Consider the following 24929-nt stretch of genomic DNA (forward strand, 5'->3'; position numbering starts at 1 on the left):
TGGGGTTTCGAAGTGGACAGTACCTTGTGTGTATGTGGAGAAGAGCAAACCACAGCCCATCTGCTGCAATGTAGTTCATGCCCATTCAGCTGCACAACAGAAGACCTGGTTAAAGCAAAGCCAAATGCACTTGATGTTGCAAGATTTTGGACTCACATAGTTTAATGTGGCTCTTCGTCAATGAAGTATTTATATTGTTTTATGTTTTTTCCTTATATTTAATTTTAAACTTATGTATGCTTCTGACACGATATAAATAATTATCCTGTCACTGATCTGGTCAATTTTGTCCACATATTGCACTGGGTCTGCTCCAATATAACACCAACACCATTTGTTGCCATCTTTTCTCCGCTCCTTATAATCTATACCCTTTCTTAAATTCATTTTGACCTTTCCCCTTCCTTTTTGTCTCACTTATTCCCATCATTGCTATGTCTTTCTTCTCCATATACTCTATCAGTTCTTCTACCTTGCCATTCAAAGTCATGACACTGACGATTCAGATTCTCGTGATGTCTGATGGCCCACTTCTCATAGTTCCACCAGAGCACTGGGAACTGCGCGTCACTTCAGGCTGACGCCCTAGCATTTTCCGAGGCCTCAAATCACTTGCACTCATTTTATAGGCTGTTTGTACGATGGGTTTGCCACTCCCAAAGGCGGATTTTTATTGCAAGTGATTTGTTAATCATCACGGAAGGGAAGTGTTAGACAGAAGCTTGGTTTAAACAGTCAAAATACCAGAGACTGGACATCTGAAAATCCACATGCAGTTCATGAAACACAACTTCATTTTCAGAAGATTGGTGTGTGGATTGCAATCTCACGTTCACAAATTACTGGGCTAATATCTTTTAATTGTACGGTAAATTCAGAAATCTGCTCATACCTTCATGCAATTTTTAAGTGATATATTCAGGAAACAACTACTGTTTTTTATTTCTATTTTAATTTTACGTTACACCAACAGATACTGTAGGTCTTATGGCAAAAAAGGGGTAGGAAAATGCTAGAATTGGGGAGGAAGCGACCATGGTCCTAAAGGTACTGCCCCAGCATTTGCCTGGTGTAAAAATAGGAAACCATGGAAAGCCATCTTCAGGGCTGCCAATACCATTTCCTGAAAGCAAGCCGATAGCTATGTGACCCAAATCGCACAGCCAGTTACTAAGGGTCAAAACAAATCATTTCACGGCAGCTCTGGCCACTGCAAAGTCCTGATTTGTCACCTCCTGTCTTCCTGGGATGCTGCAGAGTCTTCAGTTTGCCAGGATACTCCCAGAACAATTGAGGAATTTAAAAGTAGCCATAACTAATTTTGTGAACTCCATTTGTAGAGAAACAATGTACAAGTTTTGGTACTGCGAGCAAATGTGTTGCCCTATGCTACGAAATCTGCGGTAAACATTTTCAATACAGAATCTCTTATATAAACTCAGACCGAACGCACGGTGTTTGAACTCTGTGCTACAGCAACTGCCTCAGCAGAACTTACATCGCACGCAGCCGCCCTGCTTTAAGCGTGTATACAATCTCATATGAAATCTTACCTTACAAAACATGCTGGAAGTGTCGTTCTTCCTGGGTCGTACAGGAATTGTATCTTGTTACCACATTCTGGCTGATGCAAGTGAATTCTGCCACTGTAATGTTTCTGATGCAAGTGAGTTCTGCCACTGTAATGTTTCTGATTTATCTTGTAATGTTTTCTTTCAGTTCCTCCAATGTGTGGGAATTTGCTCAATACACATTTTGTAAACATTACATACTGTTATATCTGGAGAACGAGGGGGAAACAGACCAGCACTGATCACTCTGTCTGCAAACACTCCCGAGATTGTAATAAGGGAATCGGCTGCTGTATGAGCAGGGCTGAATCTTGTTGAAACCACCTACACAATTATTCTTCTTCTGTTAACAGATGGAAGAACGGCATCAAAATGTCATCTTGGTACCTCTTTGCATTTACTGTTATCTCGAAAAAAATAGCCCAAATTATTCGTCTTGCACTAAAAGCACACCGAACACCAATCTGCCTATCATAATGAGGGAGTTCATAACACCATGAGGAATTTCTGCGTACCAATAGCGAGAGTTATGACCAGGGAACGGATTTATATGTAAATACATATCTCTTTAGGAAGCTAAAATTAATTATATTTTGCATCATCTTTACAAATCATGACGTGTCGAGTTGAAAAACGGAGTATTCATTTTCCATATTTTTCCATATTTTGGAGTTTAGCACATATGCTCCATATTCTTCTTCATTAAAATCAATATAGTCCATATCTTGGCTAAAAATTATTAAATTATATTAAATTAGCAGTCCTCTCAATAATGGAGAAATAAATTCAAAAACTGTATTTGAAAAATTAATATTTTAACTGGTGTGCAGGTCATTATCACGCCTGTCCACATCTGGGCGGTTAAGCGGTGCGAAGAAAGAGAGAGGTTGAGCCCGGAAGTGATGGAGATCAGCCGGTCAGTAACGTGACTATCTGAATCACATTTACAGCACTGATAAGCTGCATTACATGACGTCGACTGTGTCTGTGCCATAATTTCGTAACTAGGAAAATCTCATTTATCAACGATGTGCTAGTGGTTTCTGGATTAGTTCGTAATTCGGGCGTTCCCTTTGATTGCTTCATAACTCCATCTAGTTCACTACCAGTCATTCACAGTTTGAATTAGCAGCGAGACGGATCATAGTGTTCTTGTACATTCAGTGTGTGCAGTTGTGTACTGATATTCATTGAAAACATTAACGTTGTTACAATATGCCTAAAGTAGCTCAGTCAACCAGTTTAAAATTCAAAAGTTATGTATCAGAATTTAAAGATGATGATTTATCAACCGACAGTAAGATATTATTTTGTAATTTGTGTCAATGTACAGTGACATCTACTCAAAGGTTCCTTGTGCAACAGCACGTTTCAACCAGTAAACAGCAGGCTAACAAAGAACAAGATTCCAAACAGACAGTTGTTTCCAACACAACCAGCAACTTCCAGTGTAACGTCCGAGTTGACCACCGATCTCTGCTGTGCTCTCATCTCTGCTGACATACCTCTCTTCAAACCGAATAATCAGTGCTTCAGGGAATTCCTCGAGAAATATACTAAACAATCCATCCCAGATGAGTCAATGTTCAGAAAAACGTACTGTTCAGCCATATACGATGAAACTGTTCAGACGATAGGGCAAGAAATTAAAGACGGTCCAATTTGGGTTTCCATTAACGAGACAACAGACAAAGAAGGCAGGCTAACTGGCAATGTAATCATCGGTTTGTTAAGCGAAGATTATTGTAAATGGATTCTCTTACACTGTGATGTTCTAGAAAAATGCGATAACAAAACTATAGCAAAACTGTTCAATGAGGCTATGGGTATCCTCTGGCCACAGAGCGTTAAGTATAATAAAGTGTTACTTTTTATTAGCGATGCCGCACCTTATATGATAAAAGCCGGAGAAGCATTGTGTGTTGTATATCCTAAAATGAGTCATTTAACATGTGTAGCGCATGCCTTTCATCGCGTGGCAAAAGTGGTAAGAGGCAGTTACCCCAAAGTAGTTTTATTGAGTTCATCAATGAAAAAAGTTTTTCTCAAAGCCCACAGAAGAGTTCATCATTTGAAAGAAATGTACCCAGAGATGCCATTGCCGCCTCAGCCGATTCTAACTGCAAGCGGTTGAATATTATGTTAAATATATAGACTGTATTAAGAACGTTCTGCATGCCATGGACTCTGAAGGTGCAACCTCAATTCAAGCCGCGAAAACAGCTGTCTGCGATACAAGTGTGAGAAATGACATTCAGCATAATTTTTCATGCATCACAAAAACACTGAAAAGGCTCCAAAATTTGCATCTCTCACTTTCTGAAAGTTGTGACATTGTGTACAAAACTGTGGAACAACCAAATCGTGGTACAGGTAAAGTTGCGATGTAGCAAACATGAAGATGGCCACTGTACTTTCAAAGAACCCTGGATATGAAAAAATGACAAAGGTTGCTGCAATGCTGAGTGCAGATTTAAGTGTAAAATTAACACTGGATTTAACCCCAGTAGATACTGTGAAGTTGAATTATGCCCCATAACCTCTTGCGATGTTGAATGCAGTTTCAGTCAATATAAATCTGTCCTTAGAGATAATAGGAGAAGATTCACTTTCCTGCACTTAAAAGAACATTTTGTAATGTTTTGTTCTGGTAACAGAGAATAAAAGATTGTGTGTTCTTCATATATATTAAAATGAGAAGTTCAACATTATGTTGCATGTAGATCCACTTTGTTTAGCTTCTTTGAACTTTGATATTAATTATAAATTAATGTTATATGTGTAATTTTAAATCCATATATAATTCCATATTTCAATAAAAATGACTAAATATATATGTACATATTTCAATAATTATTAGTACATATAAATCCGTTCCCTGGTTATAACTGTTCACACGACCATTAAGATGAAACCAGGCCTCATCCAAAAAGAACACAAGCTGTGGTTCTTCAGTGATGCAAGATACCACTCACAGTATCTCACTCTTGTGGCTGATCAGCAGGTTTTAAACAATGGGCCTGTGTAAACCTGTATGGTTGTAGCTCTGTGTGCAGAAGAAACCAAAACACCTACTTGTGTTAATTTTGTGAGTGATTTATTCGGTGATTGTTCAAGATTCCGACCAATGTCATCTAGCTTTTCCTCTGTTGTGTGCGTGCACGTTTTTTATTGAGCAACGAGCCAGCAGTGTCAAATGTATTTATGATTACATGTACCTGTGCTCGTACAAGTGGCACTTCACCAGGAAATTGCTGAACAAATGCATCGCATACCTGTCGAGCAGACTCTTACTTAAAACAACTTTTAGATACGAAAATACGGTGTCGCAATGATAACTGTCTCGCCATGTTAACAGCTAAGCTGGCGACTCCTGCTTGCGCGCCTCTCATACTGCAGCTGGGTTTATACAAGAGAGCCTGTACCATCCGAGAACCCACTTAAGTGTACAACAATTCAGTTCTTTACAAGTTAATTTGTTACTGGTTTTGTTAACAGTCTCTGAGCAGACATCGCACTCAGATAGGCTGCAAGTACTGTGCATGCATATAGTGACTGCACTGTTTCCAAAAAAAGTCACGTGACCTAATTCACTCTCTTGATTATGTGAATTATTTTTGCATTAAGATGACTTCTTGTTGTCACTCCACAGATGAGTGATATGTCAGCCTCCAGATCCTGATACTGCAGGTTCAAATCCAAAAGGCAGGTGATGGTTTTTTTTTTTTTTTTTTTTTTTTTTTTTTTTTTTTTTTTTTTTTTGAGGAGGGAGTCCATTTAACATTCCATGTTGTATGATGTCAGCAAGATAGGTCTTACCGCAATGATGGGATAGAAAAGGACTAGGAGTGGGAAGGAAGAGGCCGTGGCTTGAATTAAGGTGTGCCTGGTGTGAAAATGGGAAACCACGGAAAACCATATTCGGGTGCGATAGTGCGATTCGAACCCACTGTCTCCCGGATGTGGCCCTGACCGCACGGCCAACTCACCCGGTACTAAATTAATTAAAATTAAGCTGCAGATCACCCAAGAGAGAGTGGCCTGCTCTACCACCTAAGAGAGTAGCACAGGCAGCAAATCTTGACGGTATATTCATCATGCGAATTACTTAAAACCAAAATCGTGTATATGCAAAATCGTGGAAGACGGGGTTTACCTGTACATGGATATGATTAGTGAAAAGTTCCAAACAATAGACAACACGAAGGTTCAGGATATAGACAGAGAATAGGTGGCATACAGGGATGTTGTAGTAAAAACAGAAAGGGAATGACTAGAAACAACAGTGTGTAAAGCGAACATCTTGGTGGAATGATGAAGTGAGAGCAGCTTGAAAAAAGACGGCTTATCAGAAATAGCTCCAAACAAGGACTGATGCAGACAGGGAATTGTACACAGATGAAAGAAACAGAGTGAAATAAATAACTGTTGAATCCAAGAACACGTCGTGGGAAGATTTTGGTAATAACCTAGAATGGTTAGGTCAAGTAGCAGGGAAACCTTTCTGGACAATAATAAAGAATCATAGGAAGGGAGGGAAAAAGGAAATCTTGGGTAAATCTTTCTGGTGACATCAAGAACAACTGTGCTCAGGAGGACTATGATGTTCATGAAATTATGCTTGAGGAAGTGGAAAGGATAGTAAACAAACTCCATTTGCCATAAAGATGAGGTGAAATAACAGTCAGAAGGTAAGGATGAAACAGCTTCATAGAGTAGTACGATTAGCACAAGGTGTTAGTGAGGTACTTTCAGACCGGACAAAAGCAGTAATAGGGATGTATAGAACTAGCACCGATAGAGCGCACTGTTGTTTTATTGGGTAAGCGCAATCCGCTCTTCATTTGTCTCCTGTGTACTCATGCCGCTAAATATCCACTAATTTAAGTTGCTTAAATTGTTATTTTCGTGACTATGTCGAGCTGTTGCAGTGTTCCTCTTTGAAAATATCAGGGAAGCCCATTTTCGTTTCACCAGTTTCCACAAAATAAAGAAATGAGGAAGAAATGGTTACAAGCTATTAGAAGGAAAAATTTCAGTGCAAAGAATCAGACCGAAAATATTAAAGGGTGTTCCCATTATTTTCAACCCTGTGATTTCACGAAAACTTTGTTGGGTAAGTGTGATTTACGAAGAGAAATAATTCCTATTTTCCACCTATAAACTAATTAGGCATTTTGATAACAACCACCGAATTCATGCGTTTGCATTTAAAGGTGAGAGAGCAAGATTAAAACAGGGCGCTGTTCCATTGCTTTTTCCGTCGACCACGAACACAACAAAAACAATGAAGAGACCATACACCAGAAATTTGCCTGATTACCACGATAAGCCTACAGTATCGGAATATGCAGAAATAACCTCCCTTCAAGTACGGGAAGAAATCGTGAATATACCCGAAGAAGTGAATGTTACATTTGTGACTCCCATTTTCAAAGACATCAGCACTCAAAAATACTGCAAGTAATTTGGTTGTTGAGCAAACAATGCGTAATCGTGATGCCATATTGTTTTATACAGGGTTTGTAGTTGTCCAACATTGTAATTTGGTGTTTGCTGTTCTGGGAGAAAACAGATACAATTTACAGGTATTCCCTCTTAAAACCAGACTTGTGTTTCTTCTTGACTAAGGACAACAAATCTCACACAGAACTAGGCCTTAAACTCTGAATCCATAAAACTGTTGGGAGAATATTTAATGTTTGGATTAATTTCATGTACTTCCAATTTAAAGAGTTGAACATTTGGCCTGATAGAGAAAATGTCCTTGAAAACAGCCCCCTTGCTTTTAGACAGAAATACCCCTCGACTAGAGTTATAACTGGTGCAACTGAGATTATACATAGCAAAACTTGTTCCAAAGGCAAACATTCCACTTTCATAGGGCTAACTGGCCTCAAACGTTTGGTAGGGGGATGCAGAAAAGTTTATAAATTTTGGCTGCATGTTTCTGAACACTAAATAATACCAGTCTTGGGAAGTGCTCTAATGTGTAGCTTACAGTAGCAATATGCTTACAACAAGCTTTGGGGCCTGTTCCAGCAAAACGTTCACATTCCCCTCCTATAATATCACCAGTAATCCTAAAATAAGCTTCAGATCATAGGTCTTATGTTTTGTGTATACGGATTTCACAGCACTGCATTTTAGAATTTTACCCAATTGAAATTAACCTTTTATAAACAAAACAAGCTTTCCACTGAAAAGTCTGTATCCAGCATAACACAATGATTTGTAGTTGGAAACAGGTGTTCCATCTATTTCCGATTTTCTAAATGCGAAATAATCCATCAGATGCAAATTTGTGATAGTGATCTTAACCTTATGGCTGATGGTCAAATATTCAAAGGAACCGGCACTGGGAAACTCAAGAATATTCACATGCCTTTGGTGGTGGATAGAGGCTGTATCTGCAGTTTCATGTAAGCCATCAACCTTAAAAATTACATGAATCGAAGTGTATAAGCAAGGGGAGCAAGTGCGTGTTTAAATATTTATGATTTAAGTCTTGTGGAGGTACATTTATATATTTATCAATGTACAATACTCAAGTAATTGTAATCTTTAGGAAAAGGCATGCTGACTCCTATTCATTATTTGGATAATAAAGCGTGTTAGAATTTTCCAATTACCTCTTTACTAATTCTTCCTTCCTCCCACTTGTTTTAGCATTTCTCGTCCGTAGCGCATTTTGCAGCTGTTTAAGGCTTAAATGCTGAAAATCGTCCGTAATATACCAGGGGATATACCCATACAATTTATTAATATAGGCCTAGTCTTGGAGTAAAATTGAGAAGATACAATCAGCTTTAGCTCAAAAAAGTCGGTCACATTCTATACATTACTAGCAGCTGATTTGGAGAAACATAAGACTATCGCCTTGCGCTTACCCAGTAGTACATGAGCGTTATCTGGCGCAAACTTTCTCTGCCTACATCCCTATTGCATCTATCTGTGAGCAAGGGAACGGGAAGGATTGCAACTATCGAGATATTTCACTGATCAGTATACCAAGCAAAGTGTTAGCTGGCATTTTGGAAGAAAGGGTGAGATAAATGGTTCGGAGTAGGTTGGATTAAAACTAGTGTGGCTTCAGACTACAGAAGGGGCTATTGACATCAGATTTTCAGCATGTGCCAGGTAACTGAAAAATCCTACGAGAGGAATAAACAGCTATGTTTATGTTTTGTAGATCTACAGAAGCCATATGACAAGAGTACCGAGGGGAAAGGGACTAGGGGATTAAGGGTAGATTACTGAAATCAAAGGTATTTATGCTGATAATTTGGCTGCAGTGAGAATTGATGGTAGAAGTAGTTCTTGGTTGAAGATACTTACAGGGGTTAGACAAAGCTGTAATCTTTCACCTTTGTTGTTCATAGTTTACATGGATCATCCACTGAGAGGTATAAAGTGGCAGGGAGGGATTCAGTTAGGTGGAAATGTAGTAAGCAGTCTGGTCTATGCTGACGACTTGGTCTAAATGACAGATCGTACAGTAGGCCTGCAGTATACAAAGCTGGAACAGGTAGAGAATTACAAATATTTAGGATGTGTGTTCTCTCAGGATGGTGGTAGAGGAAGCGGAATTGAATTGAGCAAGGATGGAAAGAATACAATAAAAAAGTAATTGGGCTTAATTCCGGTTTCTTGAAAAATATTTTACTCAATTACAATTAGTTTACAGAACATTAGTCGTAAGGAAATCATAAATTTGTTGACTGGAATATCACAAACGTTTGCAAGGAAAAGGAATATATTACTTCAATTTGTGTGCGCGTGGTGGTGGTGGGGGGAGAATTAAGTGGCTATCACGACATACCTTGGAACTTTCAAAATGACCTTTTACCATCATTTTTTATTTTAGTTAATGACTAAAATGATTTTCCATTTAAATAATATTACTGATTTTACATCCCACTTAACTACTTTTACAGTTTTTGGAGACACCAAAGTGCCAAAATTTTGTACCACAGGAGTTCTTTGACGTGTCAATAAATCTACCGATGCTAGCCTGAAGTATTTGAGCACCTTCAAATACCACTGGACTGAGCCAGGATGGAACCTGCCAAGTTGGGCTCAGAAGGTCAGCGCTCTGCCGTCCGAGTCACTCAGCCTGGCGATTGTCCATTTACTTTGCAAATATATATTAATTGGTTCTTAAATTCTCATTGCAAATCCGCTATGACTTATGAGGGGAGTATGTACATCTCTGCATTTATAGGTAACTTGAAGGAATGCCTCTGTTTAATTTTAAGAACATCATTGGAATGTCTTTGGAAGTACTGGACAAGTAAGAAACCGGTGAAGCTACTGGTTATGCTCCAACATAATTTATTTTTTCTGTGCGATGTACATCAACTATTACAATTACAATTTTATTTCAAGAAATAAAATACAAGTAAAAATGTAATTGCTATAAGACATTTTACTTTTACTCAAATACTTGCCAACTCTGGAATCAAGGTGCAGTTGCGACAAGCTCCCGGACAAAATTATCTTTACATCGGTCTGTTTGCTTTACAGGAGTGAAAACTGGGTGGACTCACGATATCTGGCTCATAAGCTAAAAGTAACAGACATGAAAGTAGCGAGAATTATCACCGGTACAAACAGGTGGGAACAATAGCAAGAGGGTACGCGGAACGACTGAAGCTGCACACATTAACCTGCTCCAGTGGTGGTGCCTTGTGAGGCAAATGGAGGAGGGTAATGGACTTGGCCATGGAGGGTAAGAGATGATGATGGTTAGACTCAGTTTGTAATGATTTAAAGATAAGGGGTACGGAACTAGTTACAAATACAGGACTATTACCACATTTTGTAAATTCACAGAGGCACGCTCAATGAACGCTGAAAGGCATAACATTCTATAACGAAGATGTATGTACTGTGACCGTTCACGACGTCACCTATGGTATGTCATGATATCCAGGAGATGAAATATGCCGTTTTCCGCGTCATTCTACGATAAAAACTGCCCAAGTTAGAATTTTTCCACCCGCTCCAGGACTCGATTTGCAGTATCCAGAGTCGCACGACCCAGCTCTAGTTGCTGGTAATTAGCAGCAAGGCGGTGCAAGAGCGCTTGTACTCGAAGTTTTCTCACTCCAACCGCGAGTGAGATGAAAAGAGACGCGTTATCACGTGACAGAGAATCTAGGTCACTAGCTGAGCCCAGAGAGTATATCCAACGTGAAAACTAACATTATACCCTGTTTTCCTTGCTCATTCACCACTGCCAACTCATCGCATTCAGCTGTTTTATTTCTGTTAATTTTTATAAATCGCAAAATACTCAATGGATAATTAAGCGCAAACATTCATTTGAATCAGGGAATTTTACGCATAATTATGAGACCGAGAAGTGCTCTACTTAACTGACAGAGCGGTAACTACGCTGTAAACAAGGGCACGTCTTAATGACTAACAGATGTTGGACCCTAACCGTGCCAGCGAACACAAGGAATCCCCTGCGCTCGTCATCATTCACCGCCAGAGACAAAAGGACGCTTTTGAGATTGCTTGAGAATCTACAAAACTATTTCAAAAACAGTCACTCAGTGGAGATGGGAATACAGGAGCTACATTTTGATACCCTGTTCGATACTCTACGTTTCATATTACCGGACCGAATTCTGAGAAGAAATTGCATTTTTCCCCCACCCTCAGCATTCGAGCCTCTCGCGTAGCTCGCCTATATATTCAAGAGCTGAGAGGCAGACACTACCCAGTGCATTTTCAGTGCAACGCCAGTACGGTAGTATTTCGTCGTGGTTTGTGTGCGAGTCGTTTGTGAAGAAATAATCTTGTAATTTGAGCAGTGTAATGCAGTGATTTATTAAAGTCTGTGAATATATGTGGAAATAATTACCCTCTGAGTGAGATGTTAGCGTGTACAGTGTGCCGCTAATTAATAAAATAGGAACGGTGCGAAACCGCAATAACCGATGTCCGTGTGTAGAAGAGGTCGTACATCGAGCCTCCTATGTATCTAAGCTAATACGGCTCAGTTAACATATATAGGGACGTACTTAGCGAAGTGTGTGGAGCGAGCGTGCTCGATATAAATGTGAATTACCAAGAAAGTCAGTGAGCGGCTCATTGTCGACCCAATTGAGGACAGTGCCACGTTAAAATAATCCGTAGTGCAGTTGAGAGCTCGACTTACGGCTAAGTGCAATAGAACAGGCCTGAACTAGTATCATGAAATACGAGAATGCTAATACATTAGTGGCCTAACCACTGTCGTTTCTAGGGAAACTAGTGAAATTTCTGGGCCTATAATAGCTGCCTACAAGAAGAATAGATAAATGAGAAGGAATTAATGTCGGGTTTCTGGGACATTACTGACATCGTGTTGGAATGCTCGTGCTAATGAGTATATCCAACCGTATATTCAAATTGTGATGTGTAATAAACTAACGCATTCACATGAGATAACTTCCCCTCATTTACATGTCTATGAGAACGTCGACATCCAGCTTGTTACCAGTGAACTATGTAGGATGAGTGGAATGTAAATTTTTTTTAAGACTTTATTGGCGAAGTATCATATAATGTTTTATTTATCATGACCTAACCTGTACTGTTATTTGTAGAGCATAAGATAATTTAATGACCTAACCTGTACTGTATAATGTTGTAACATAGGCATTTGTAAATAGTAGAATTCTGTCTATAGTTCCTGGAAAGATCTAGAAAGTTACATAACTTTTGTACTGGGTGTGTTACTTTGTTGGTATGTGTTCTAGAAAGTGTGTTATGTTTATTCTGGAAAAATACGACTTTCGCGATCATGCGTATTCTAGAATGTTAGTCTAAGTTCTCGATCGAAAGTAAGGTTGTGATTGGTGAGTCTAGGTGGCGATAGGGAACAGGTGCACGCTGATTGGTTGCCTCCAAGGCCAGTAATTCCTATATATAGTGAGCGAGGTAGTGTTCAAAAAAAAATTCTGTATCCTGATTTCTGTCGGTCTCGGTTTATCTGTCTGCGAGCAGCCTGTCTGGATGACGTCCCTCCGGTTTTCGGGATGGCACAATCCTCGGGTAAGCACTCTTGAATTCCGTCCCTGCTAAAATTTCCGTAATGTTCCGATTTGCTTTTCATACAGGAGTCTGCCCTAACCTCGCCTAGATTCACCAAATTAGTTATATACTTATGACGCCTTAGTTTTTCAGCTAGACTTACCTGTTCATTTCCGAGGCATTCCCGTTTGGTTTCACCTAAATATGTATATTGTAGTTTAACAGTATTTCCCTTGGGATTGGCCTCCGATAGTTCTGTATCACTTTAGGTACGCTAGATTTTGGATAACCTGTAAATTGCATTGTACTACTGCATTGGTAACTAGATGTACAGTTGATTTGTAATTTGAATTTACACTGCTACGAATAACCCATGTATGCCACTGAACTTATAGCTCATAACTTGGAATGTATATGTAGAATTATCTTGTAAATAATATTTTAAAAACTAAGGATCACGGTGATTCATTTCGGAATCCGCTATCTAAGCCATGTCCATGCCTTTAGTAGGTTCCCAGCCCTTCCATCTTCCCGTTTTGTCGTTCATTAGTTGGCCCTACTGATAGTTACGTACTTGTTTTGTTGGAGATCCGCGTGAAGGCAATAACACCGTTTCTGAAATTCAAGTGTCAATCCCATCTGCAATGAGTGACAGTGTTAATTGTGGCGAGGCATCGGTTGCTGCTCAAGTGGGCAATCCGACACCTAGTGCTGGTGTTAGGCATATTCAGGAGTCTGAGGTGACGGATGCTGCCCTGGGATCTTCTGTTTCATTGTCTGGACCTAGGACACCTGTAAGTCATTCTGATGATACATCTCTTTTTCATGTTGGTAACCGTACTAGTTTTCCTATTATTCCTGCTAATTCCATTGAAGCTCAGTGTTTACCTTCTATTCCTAATCAACCCGGGTCTGATTCAATGGTGCATAACCACCCACCTGTCCTAGCGCCACCCGTATCGAGTTGCATAACCTCTACACAACCGGTTAATGCCCAAATGATCTCTCAGATTAGTGAGAACCTTTCTCAAATTAGGTTGTCTGCGCCCATAACATTGCACGATAACGTTAATCCTAACCTCTCCTGTACTCCGTCCTTTTCACAAGGGCACCCGAATCAAAGGCACGAGGCCTTGCTAAACCCTCTGGACTATTCTAAGCCTTCCCAAGCACCCCCTACACCTGTCTTCCCCCAGATTTTCTCCAATCTGCCTCACCCGTTGACCACTGTGTTTAGGGGTATCTCTAAATTTTCAGCTAACTCCGTTGATGAAGTTATTTCCTTCCTTCACTTTCTAACCGAGTTCAAGGATCAGGCATTAGTGCATAATCTCAGTAATGACAACGTATTTCAAATTCTATACCCACATGTCTCTGGAGCTCTTTCTGAGCACATTGTCAGGGCCATTACTGAAAGATGGTCAGTAGATCAATTTCATGCCCATGTTCTTGAATATTTCATTCCTGCTCGTGCCTTGTCTGCATTAGTGCAGAAGCACTATTTTAGAGTACAACATTTTAATGAGTCACTATCCGAGTATGTTCAAGACATTAAGCTCCAAGCTAAGATTTTCCGGCTCCACTATTCAGAGGCTCAGATTGATGCCAACGTAGTTGAAGGTCTCGCCCCCAACTATAGATCATATCTGGCTCTTTCACCCCGACCTGCAACATTCGCCCAGTTGGAAGCAGTTACAGTGTCCGCTGAAGGCATTCGATATGCTGACCAGCTACGCCTGGCATTAGCCCCACCTCCTATAACCGTACCCCCTACTCAGGATTCTAAAATCCCCGTTCATGTTTCAATTGTGGCTCCACGGCTCATCTCAGGCGGGACTGTCCCAAGGCCGGGACATTAGGCAATAGGAAACGTGCGATGGGCGGAGGCTCTTCTACCAATACTTCTTGCCGTAACTGTGGATCAACTAGGCATTTCTCTAGGCAGTGCCCACATAACATTTCTGGCTCTGGACCCCCAGACCATAGTAGTGCTAGAAGACTAACCGCCGGTTCTGATGACAAATCCCAAAGCATGGCTTCTTGTCTTGTCGATCATGACTGTACCTTGGTTAATTTACTTAATGCTGAGGCTAATGATTGCTCCCAGTCTGACTCGGGTCTTCATTTCTTACAATCTTGTAGGATTTCTGCCATACCTTCTTGTAAACTACCATATTTATGCATAGAGGTAAATAATGAACCTGTCTGTGCATTGCTAGACTCTGGGAGTAGTGTCACCTTAATGAGCAAGACCTGGTATGATTCTATGAAAACTGTTTGCAAGCTACCTACATTACAACCAGTGTCCTTAACATGCCATACTGCTAATTCCAATTCATTGAATATTGTAGGGTCCCTACAGGTCAAGATTAGAGTCCGTGATTTCACCTGGAAAATGCCAGTGCTAGTGGCAAAAGATTTATCCTGCCAATTCATATTGGGTGCAAACTTTATTGCTAAAACAGGCATGATTTTGGACCTCCAGTTCAACAGATTCCATTTTAAATTTTGTGCAAGAACCTTTGAGCTGTATGATCGCTCCCCTATTCTGCCTTGCCACGTTAACGCTGTTCCTGAAGATTCCGATGAACCCAAGGCTTTTGATTTTAATCACTTACCCGAAGAGCAGGCCAATCAACTTAGGAAACTCTGCGATAAGTTCCCTGATGTCTTCACCGACAGGTTAGGTGTCACCAATGTATTAGAATACAAAATTGAGGTTACGGATAACATACCTGTTCGCTCTCCTCCGTACCGGTTGTCACCTCCCAAAATGAAAGCCCTGAAGGCTATCATTGATCAAATGCTCGCTGATGGAGTGATACGCCCTTCCAAGTCAGCCTATTCTTCTCCAATGTTTCTGGTTCCCAAACCACAAGGTGGTTATCGGCCTGTAGTGGACTATCGGATGTTGAACCCTAAGGTAGTCCTCCAATCTGTCCCACTGCCTGATTTGCACTCTAGTTTTTCTTGGTTCGCTAATGCAAAAATTTTCACCACTTTCGATTTAAATCAGGCTTATTACCAGATACCCCTTGCCGAAGAATCCAAGCATCTCACTGCATTTGCAACCGATTGGAACCTATATGAATTCGAACGCGTCCCTTTTGGCCTAGCAACTGGAGCGGCTGTCCTTACACGGTTACTAGATTATGTCTTATCGGACATTAAGTTCAAGTTTGTTTATAATTACCTGAACAATCTCGTAATTTTCAGCGAAACCTTCGAGGAACACCTACTCCATCTCAACGAAGTGCTGGAAAGACTGCGTAAATCAGGTCTAACCCTCAAGGCATCCAAGGTTTCCTTCGCACAACCCCAGATGTCCTTCTTAGGACATATCGTGTCGGGGAGGGGTGTCGCAATCGATCAGTCTCGTACTGCCGCCATCCAGAATTTTCCCCCTCCAAAGGACGTCAAGGCTGTAGCCAGATTCATTGGCATGGTGAATTTCTTTCGCAAGTTTATTCCTAATTTTGCTGAACGTGCAGCTCCATTGAACGATTTGAGAAGAAAGGATGCCAAATGTGTGGGGTGATGCCCAACGTGAAGCCTTCATGGACTTGAAATCCGCCTTATGTAACGCTCCTGTACTGGCTATGCCAGACTTTTCTAAACGCTTCATCCTTCAGACTGATGCCTCTTCCTCAGGCATATCCGGAGTTCTTCTACAGGAATTTCAAGAAGGGCGTCGTCCTATTTCTTATGCTTCCCGTGCCCTAAATGCTGCTGAGCGCAATTATTCCATTTGAGTTGGAAGCCCTGGCTGTTGTCTTCTCCTTAGAACGCTTCAGAATGTACCTGGAACATCTCCCTTTCGATCTGGAAACTGACAATCAGGCGTTGAGTTGGGTACTGGCCAAGCCGCGAAAGACCGGTCGTCTAGCACGATGGGCAGTGCGCATCTCAGCCTTCCAATTTCAACCCGCCACATTCGTGGCACGGAAAACGTTGTGGCTGATGGCCTCAGTAGAATGTTCCATCCAGACAGCTCTGACCCTCAATCCGAGCCAGTAGACTCATCTCCCGAACAAGTATCAGCTTTTGTCAATGTAGTTCTCACTGACTCTCCCTTCCTTTTCAAGGATATTGCCAAACATCAAGAGGATGATCCTGAGTTAAAAGCCATTGTCGACAGGATTAAATCCGGTGAGCATGTTAAGCCCTATATTCTTAAGAATGGTCTTGTGTTGTCCTGCTCGTGGTCGCAGAGACCCAAAATTGTAGTCCCAACTAACCTGGTCCCGGCTCTCTTCAAATACTTTCATGAATCCCCAGTGGGCGGTCATCTGGGCGTTTTCAAAACAAGAGAAAAGATTCGTAATCACTTTATTTGGAAATCCATGGATAGTGAGATCCGTACCCTTGTCAAGTCCTGTAAGATTTGCAACATCAGTAAACCTGCCCCGAATACTCGTCTAGGTCTCTTGTCTTCTGAGCAAGCTTCTCGCCCCATGGAAAGACTGTTCATAGACTATATTGGTCCTTTCCCGAGATCTCGGAATGGTCATCGTTTCATACTCGTGTGTGTTGACGCCTTTTCGTGTTTTACGTGGCTGTTCCCCACTCGGATGGCTAACGCCAACACCACCATCTCGTGTTTGAAACAGATATTCGCCTCGTTTGGACCCTGTCAATTCTTGGTAAGTGATAATGCAAGAGCCTTTATTTCTGCCCAGTTCCGGAATTTCTGTTTTGATCTATCCATTGCTCATGTAACCACTACCCCGTATTACCCGAAGCCCAATTATGCTGAGAGAGTGAATCGTAACCTGCGATCTGCCCTAATCGCTTATCACTCCTCAGACCACTCCAAGTGGGATTCCTCATTGAATTGGTTGTCATTTGCATTTAACACTGCTGTCCATGAAAGCCACAAGCAAACCCCTGCTTCGTTGATGTTGGCTTTTACTCCAAATTCTCCTCTATCTAACCTATGGTCAATTAATGATCTTCTGCCCGACGATGCCAGCCCAGAAAAGATCCGAGCTAATTGGCACCGTGCACGAAAGAACTTGAAGGTTTATTACGCTAAGGTCCAGCGTAATTACAACCACGGGCGAAGACCGCACGATCTCTCTGTGGGTGACCAGGTATTTATTAGAACACATCCCGTAAGTAGTGCTGCGGACCATGTTATCAGTAAGTTGGCCCCCAGATTTCGAGGTCCCTGCACCATTTTAAAGTTCCTCACCCCGGTGACATTATTGGTGAGCGATCCCGAAAGGAAAAGGATCAGCAGAGTACATCTCTCCCAGATCAAGGTACCTTAAGTCTGGTAGGGAAGGGTAAATACCATTGTTGGTGACCTTGTAGATTTAGTTGTAAGTTATTTGTAAGAATTTAGTTATAAAATAATTTTATTGTGAGGTTATTTATAAGGTTTTGGTTATAAGATAATAATAAGTTTTATTGTAAGTTAGTTGTAAGTAATTGTGTAAGTGAATACTTTAGGTATCCTCTAGTGTAATCGATTTAGTATTATAAGTTAGATAAGTTTTAGTTTAGGGTCACTACTTGGAATTTTCTTCCTTTTACGGTCAGGTTTAGGGCACCCTCCTGTAGTTTCTTTTCACCCCCACCATAATCTGGTCATGTGAATTGTAGATAGCAGTGCTTACCCCAGGGCTAGTGCCCTAATATCCCTGGTGTGCGAGGGAGAGTCCCTACTGCATAGTTATTAAGCCACCCATCGCGTGACTCTACGCGAGATCTTGAGCCCAGCAGCATACTTTTACCTCAAAGTATTCCCCTGTCTGCTGCGGTTTGTGTGTGTTACAGCGGCTGCAGTGACCAGCTTCTTCGGGCAGCAACCTGAAGTGCCAAATTGGGAGGCACACTGTGTGCTTTGGGCGTCACCATCCGGCACCACTATCCTGCGGGGAATGTCCTATTGGTGGCAGGCGGACTGGACGGTGTCTCAACTCTGCTTATTTGGTGCAAGAGACCTCTGAACTCCATCTCGCCTAGGTGTCGGGTTTGGACTGACATTGAATGGAGGCTAGCGTCAAACGGCCGTGTCGGCAAGAACCTGTGCCCTAGCTGTGCTGTGACTGTTGTGGGAAATTAGTGCAAAAGTGGTAGCAACAAGTGAGGAGTTTTGGTATTTCTAGAATTTGGAAGAAAGTATGGTGTACATGATTTGGTGGACAGACTACAAATTGTCTAATCATATGTGAAAGAAGGCATTTTGAAGTGCAATGTGACAATCCATGTGGATTTTGTGATATTTATTCAAGAGGTGGATCTATATTATTTTTGAAAATTATGTGACAGTTTGTGTTGGTTGGTTATCGCAAAGGCTACTTCAAGAAATCGTGTGTGTTAAAGTGATGTACCTTCACTATTGGTACTGTGTGAAAACGTTCTATCACTTGCTCCCCAGTGATGTTATATTATTGGTCGAGCAGGGCTCGACTTTCGGGGGAGGAAGATGTTACCAGTGAACTATGTAGGATGAGTGGAATGTAATTTTTTTTAAGACTTTATTGGCGAAGTATCATATAATGTTTTATTTATCGTGACCTAACCTGTACTGTTATTTGTAGAGCATAAGATAATTTAATGACCTAACCTGTACTGTATAATGTTGTAACATAGGCATTTGTAAATAGTAGAACTCTGTCTATAGTTCCTGGAAAGATCTAGAAAGTTACATAACTTTTGTACTGGGTGTGTTACTTTGTTGGTATGTGTTCTAGAAAGTGTGTTATGTTTATTCTGGAAAAATACGACTTTCGCGATCATGCGTATTCTAGAATGTTAGTCTAAGTTCTCGATCGAAAGTAAGGTTGTGATTGGTGAGTCTAGGTGGCGATAGGGAACACGTGCACGCTGATTGGTTGCCTCCAAGGCCAGTAATTCCTATATATAGTGAGCGAGGTAGTGTTCAAAAAAAAAATTCTGTATCCTGATTTCTGTCGGTCTCGGTTTATCTGTCTGCGAGCAGCCTGTCTGGATGACGTCCCTCCGGTTTTCGGGATGGCACAATCCTCGGGTAAGCACTCTTGAATTCCGTCCCTGCTAAAATTTCCGTAATGTTCCGATTTGCTTTTCATACAGGAGTCTGCCCTAACCTCGCCTAGATTCACCAAATTAGTTATATACTTATGACGCCTTAGTTTTTCAGCTAGACTTACCTGTTCGTTTCCGAGGCATTCCCGTTTGGTTTCACCTAAATATGTATATTGTAGTTTAATAGTATTTCCCTTGGGATTGGCCTCCGATAGTTCTGTATCACTTTAGGTACGCTAGATTTTGGATAACCTGTAAATTGCATTGTACTACTGCATTGGTAACTAGATGTACAGTTGATTTGTAATTTGAATTTACACTGCTACGAATAACCCATGTATGCCACTGAACTTATAGCTCATAACTTGGAATGTATATGTAGAATTATCTTGTAAATAATATTTTAAAAACTAAGGATCACGGTGATTCATTTAGGAATCCGCTATCTAAGCCATGTCCATGCCTTTGGTAGGTTCCCAGCCCTTCCATCTTCCCGTTTTGTCGTTCACTAGTTGGCCCTACTGATAGTTACGTACTTGTTTTGTTGGAGATCCGCGTAAAGGCTAGTTACTGTTTTTCCAAGTGTGTAGTGTTTTCTTATATTGTGTATTGTACTCTTACCTTCCCCTTTTAACTGTGCTTGTGCCTTGTTTAGTGTTACCCCTGTAGTAGAGGTAACACAGCTGAATGCCAAAGTTTTGCCTGTGTACCGGAGTGAACGAGTCATCTAGCTGTTTGCCGAAATTTCGCCTGGTAGCAGAGAACGTCTCTCCCTGTAAAGCTGTGAACGTGGTATCCAGAAGGCTGAGTACATTTCCAAGTATTTATATCTTTGAAGGTCGTGTCCCATTGTAAATATGTAGATTTTTCACATAGATGTAACGTAGACTGCAAGCACGCCATTTCAGAGGGATAATAATAATAATTTCATTTTTTATTTGGGTCTTTTATAGAATACTTTCATCATGGTTTTGGGACGACCATATTTTACTTCCATCCTTGTATACGGGTTCGATAATGCATGACGTAATTATAAGGACCTTGGCTTAATTAAGTGTGAAGCGCTGTCAAGTAGAGAGGGCTTAAATATTCTGTAAAAATGACTCCAGTTATCATCTTTCCATAGCATGTACGAGTCATCAAGATTTTCAGTAATTCACTTTTTTTTGGTGCGCTTCACCTGGTAGAGATCCCTCCTAATTAGTAACTAAGGCACCTGGAACAAGACATCGAGACAGTGGGTATCTTACATCGTTAATTAATTAGTTCGCGAATGCGTAAGGTAATTTGGACCCGTGTGGTAGGAGTTCATCATTATATATGCATCGTGGTCGATGTACCGAAAGGAGAAACGAGATGGCTGGACAGGCTGTAGCCATAATATATACTGTGAAATGAAAATGTGAAGTTCCCTTGGAATCTGTCATTAAGATACGCGAGGTGCATATCGCGATGTGAATATGTTAATTACGGCCGGATATAGGGCTGAGATTTGTGGTGATGCCATTGTGGCCCGAGAGAAAGAAGTGAGATAGATTATTTGCCGTGAAACCATTGTCCGAGAAGGATTAGTGGACCGCTCTTTGGAAGTGTGTCACGGGCAGCTAACAGCTGGAGTTTTATGAGCCCCTTTAAACGGGGGAGTGAAGGCGTTTTCTTCAGTGAAATAGAACAGATACAAGTGGCGAGTTTCTTTCCTTTCGGCACAGAGATTACGTGTGTTAATTTAAATAGAGCCAACGTCGCAGAGATCCCAAATGAGCATTAAAGGAAGGATCCCCCCAATTTATTTTCTTAATTACTTATAGCGTGCAGGGAATTCCAGGTTAGATATACCCCGTGTCAGAAGATCCTGGGTTCGTTCCAGGAGACAGTGAAAGTTTATGTTCACTGTTACCAACAGCGGGTGGCTTGTACCATCTGTGATTCATCGTGTGTGTGTGAAATGTATATATTCTTGTCCAGTTATTGCAGGTAGTGCTATGATACTTTGTTTATGATGTCTGGTATTGAAGTCGCTAAGTGCCTGTCCATAGGTAGCAACGTTGTGTAAATAATGTCCTGATATATGTATTGATAAAATCCTAATGAAATGAGCGTGTTTATTATACTGCATATTTGGCAACGTTTAACTTAAGGAAGTGTTGTAACGCGACTTTCAAAGGATTGGGAGTGTAAATTGCCTATTTCAGTTCATCCGATTCTAGCAGACTTATATCATAATTTGATACAATTTGAATATATAAATTCTCGGCGGGTAAACAGATTTACAGCGGGGTTGTGTCCATACTGATTAAATATGTGTGTGATTTAATGTAAGTGTAGAGTGAAATAATTCCAGAGGAAGCGCCCCTCTAAATCTGAGATAGTGTAAATAATTCAAGAGGGAACGCCTTCTTAAGTTTGAATATTTAAACGTATAATGAAGTGTAGAAAAAGACTACCGAACATTTAAACATCAAGATCACCCAAATTACTGTATGTAAGGTGTTTGTATGGCATATCCATGTAAATAATATGTGTTTCACTAGTATAAGACTGATAACACTCAACTTGGATACAGTAAGATGCATCATCACAAAACAAGCAAAGCTCTTCAGAGAGATTTATTGGCTGCTAGACTTGATATTGATACATCAACAGTAAAGTGTAGCCTCCTTGATGCTATGCAAAAGGCAAGAATGCCAATAAAGAAGCAGTTGTGGATATGTCTGGGAGAAATCATGAAAAAAAGGGGGGGAAAACAGGTCACGTAAGATGGGGAAATTATTATTAAATATCAAGAACAAGTGACTCAACATCATGTATCATAAAAGCATGTGCAAATAAACATATGACAGAAAGGTATTCAAGGAGGTAAAGAGGGGACTATTATAGCGCGTGAAAATGTGTGCAGTGGAAAGTACTGCTGATAAAGTGTGACGTACAGAGTTTCGTGACGTGATGTGTGCAGCAATGAATCTGATTTTGTACTCTTCCCTCTCTGGTTATTTCTCTTTTACTTTTACTTGGATTTAATCCACTATGAGAACGAGACTACACGAAACTCCACATCCCCTAGTTCAGTTCCGTGCAGGTCAGGTATGAAAGTGGGACTGACGGTTCAACCTCATTGTACTCCTCAATTGAGCAGGAGCAGATCGTACATCTTTAATCCAAACACCCACTACAGATAATTGCATTATTTTCCTAAAATGAATACTAGTAATTAATATATTGATACCATCTTGAAAATTCTCAATCTCTGTAAATAACAGTAAATGCCCATATTATCTAATTAGGAGTAATTATACTTTCTCAGAGCTGAAATACTTACATCTCCCTTGCCATCAGCATGATCCAATTCCTGTTCGATACGTTGCTTAAGCGCAGCACAGGCCCTGTTCACCCACAAAACAAGTGCCTCTTCATGATCAGCAGGCAAGGTATCGACAGGACTAGGAGTCAATGAATGGCTGAACCGCTGAATGGCAGCAACCACACGGTCTGGCGTCACCACCTCTTTAGCATACAGTACCATCATGGCCTCGATAACTGCCATGTGAGCACTCTGCAAGACATTAGACATCGCCATCAAATTCCAATTTCACTGATTAAACTACAGAAATTAACATGATTGAAGAAGAAATGAATGGGGACTTTAAAATCACAACTAGCTTTCAACTAAGCAAGAAAATCACAGCAGTATTGGGAAAAAGTGGTCAAGTTTGAAGGAAAAGAACAAAATAAGAGTTCTCATAGTTAAACATTGAAGAAATCTCAAAATATACTTGTTGTAGTATCACACAGCAGTCTGGTTAATTCCTCTGGTTTGGGAACTGGGCCTGTGTCTTTCTTCCAATGGAAGAAGACTGTTTAATAATACGATGATGCAAAAACTCAACTGTTGTACATATGATTTTTTTTAGAAGTAAAAAATTAATTAATGACAGTTCAACAACAGTCAATGACTGGGATCACCAAAGTACTCATTCACTTCATGGCCTCAAAATACATACATACATCATCATTATAGACCGTTATGCCTTTCAGCGTTCAGTCTGCATGCCTCTGTGAATTTACTAAATGTCGCCACAACCCTCCATTTGCAACTAGTGTTGTGGCCTCATTTAGTTTTATGCCTCTTATCTTTAAATCGTTAGAAACCGAGTCTAACCATAGTCGTCTTGTTATCCCTCTACTTCTCTTACCCTCCATAACAGAGTCCATTATTATCCTAGGTAACCCATCCTCCTCCATTCGCCTCACATGACTCCACCACCGAAGCTGGTTTATGCCTACAGCTTCATCCATCGAGTTCATTCCTAAATTAGCCTTCATCTCCTCATTCAGAGAACCCACCTGCCATTGTTCCCACATGTTTGTACGAGCAATGATTCTTGCTACTTTCATGTCTGTTACTTCTAACTTATGAAAAAGATATCGCAGCCGTAAAGCAAAGTTGGTCTGAAAACAGACCGATGTAAACATAGCCTCGTCCAGGAGCTGAATTCCTTCTTACAGAATAGCCGACTGTTGATAGCAACTGCGAGCTCACTGCATTAGCTTTACAACACCTTGATTCAATCTCACTTACTATATTACCATCCTGGGAGAACACACAACCTAAATACTTGAAATTACCGACCTGTTCCGGCTTTGTATCACCAATCTGACATTCAATCCTCTCGGATTTCTTACCTACTGACATCAATTTAATCTTCGAAAGGCTAATTTTCATACCATACTCATTGCACCTATTTTCAAGTTACAAGATATTAGACAGCAGGTTTTCGGCACAATCTGCCATTAAGACCAAGTCATCAGCGTAGGCCAGGCTGCTTACAACATTTCCACCTAACTGAATCCCTCCCTGCCACTTTATAACTTTCAGCAGATGATCCATGTGAACTACTAACAGCAAAGGTGAAAGATTACAGCCTTGTCTAAGAAGTCATTCTACCATCAATTCTCACTGCAGCCCAATTGTTAACATAAATGCCTTTGATTGATTTTAATAACCTACCCTTAATCCCATAGTCCCCCACTATGGTGAACAACTTTTCCCTCGGTACCCTGTCATATGCTTTCTCTACATCTACGAAATATAAACACAACTGTCTATTCCTCTCGTAGCATTTTTCAATTACCTGGCGCATACTGCAAATCTGATCCTGACAGCCTCTCTGTGGTCTGAAACCCCACTGGTTTTCATCCAACTTCGTCTCAACCACTGATCGCACCCTCCCTTCCAAGATGCCAGTGAATACTTTGCCTGGTATACTAATCAATGAGATACGTCGATAGTTGTTGCAATCCTTCCTGTTCCCTAGCTTA

At 40.7% G+C, this 24929-nt stretch overlaps 1 protein-coding gene across 1 annotated transcript in view; it reads right to left on the bottom strand.

The window, feature by feature from the left end:
• Positions 1-24929, bottom strand: part of Patronin (calmodulin-regulated spectrin-associated protein patronin) — a 760252-nt gene that overhangs the window by 546322 nt on the left and 189001 nt on the right. The window contains exon 4 of the mRNA XM_067151814.2: positions 22930-23163. Coding sequence (XP_067007915.2) covers positions 22930-23163 — 234 coding nt within the window. The remainder of the gene's footprint in view (positions 1-22929; positions 23164-24929) is intronic.

Source organism: Anabrus simplex, chromosome 7 (assembly GCF_040414725.1).
Source record: "Anabrus simplex isolate iqAnaSimp1 chromosome 7, ASM4041472v1, whole genome shotgun sequence".
NCBI lineage: Eukaryota > Metazoa > Arthropoda > Insecta > Orthoptera > Tettigoniidae > Anabrus > Anabrus simplex.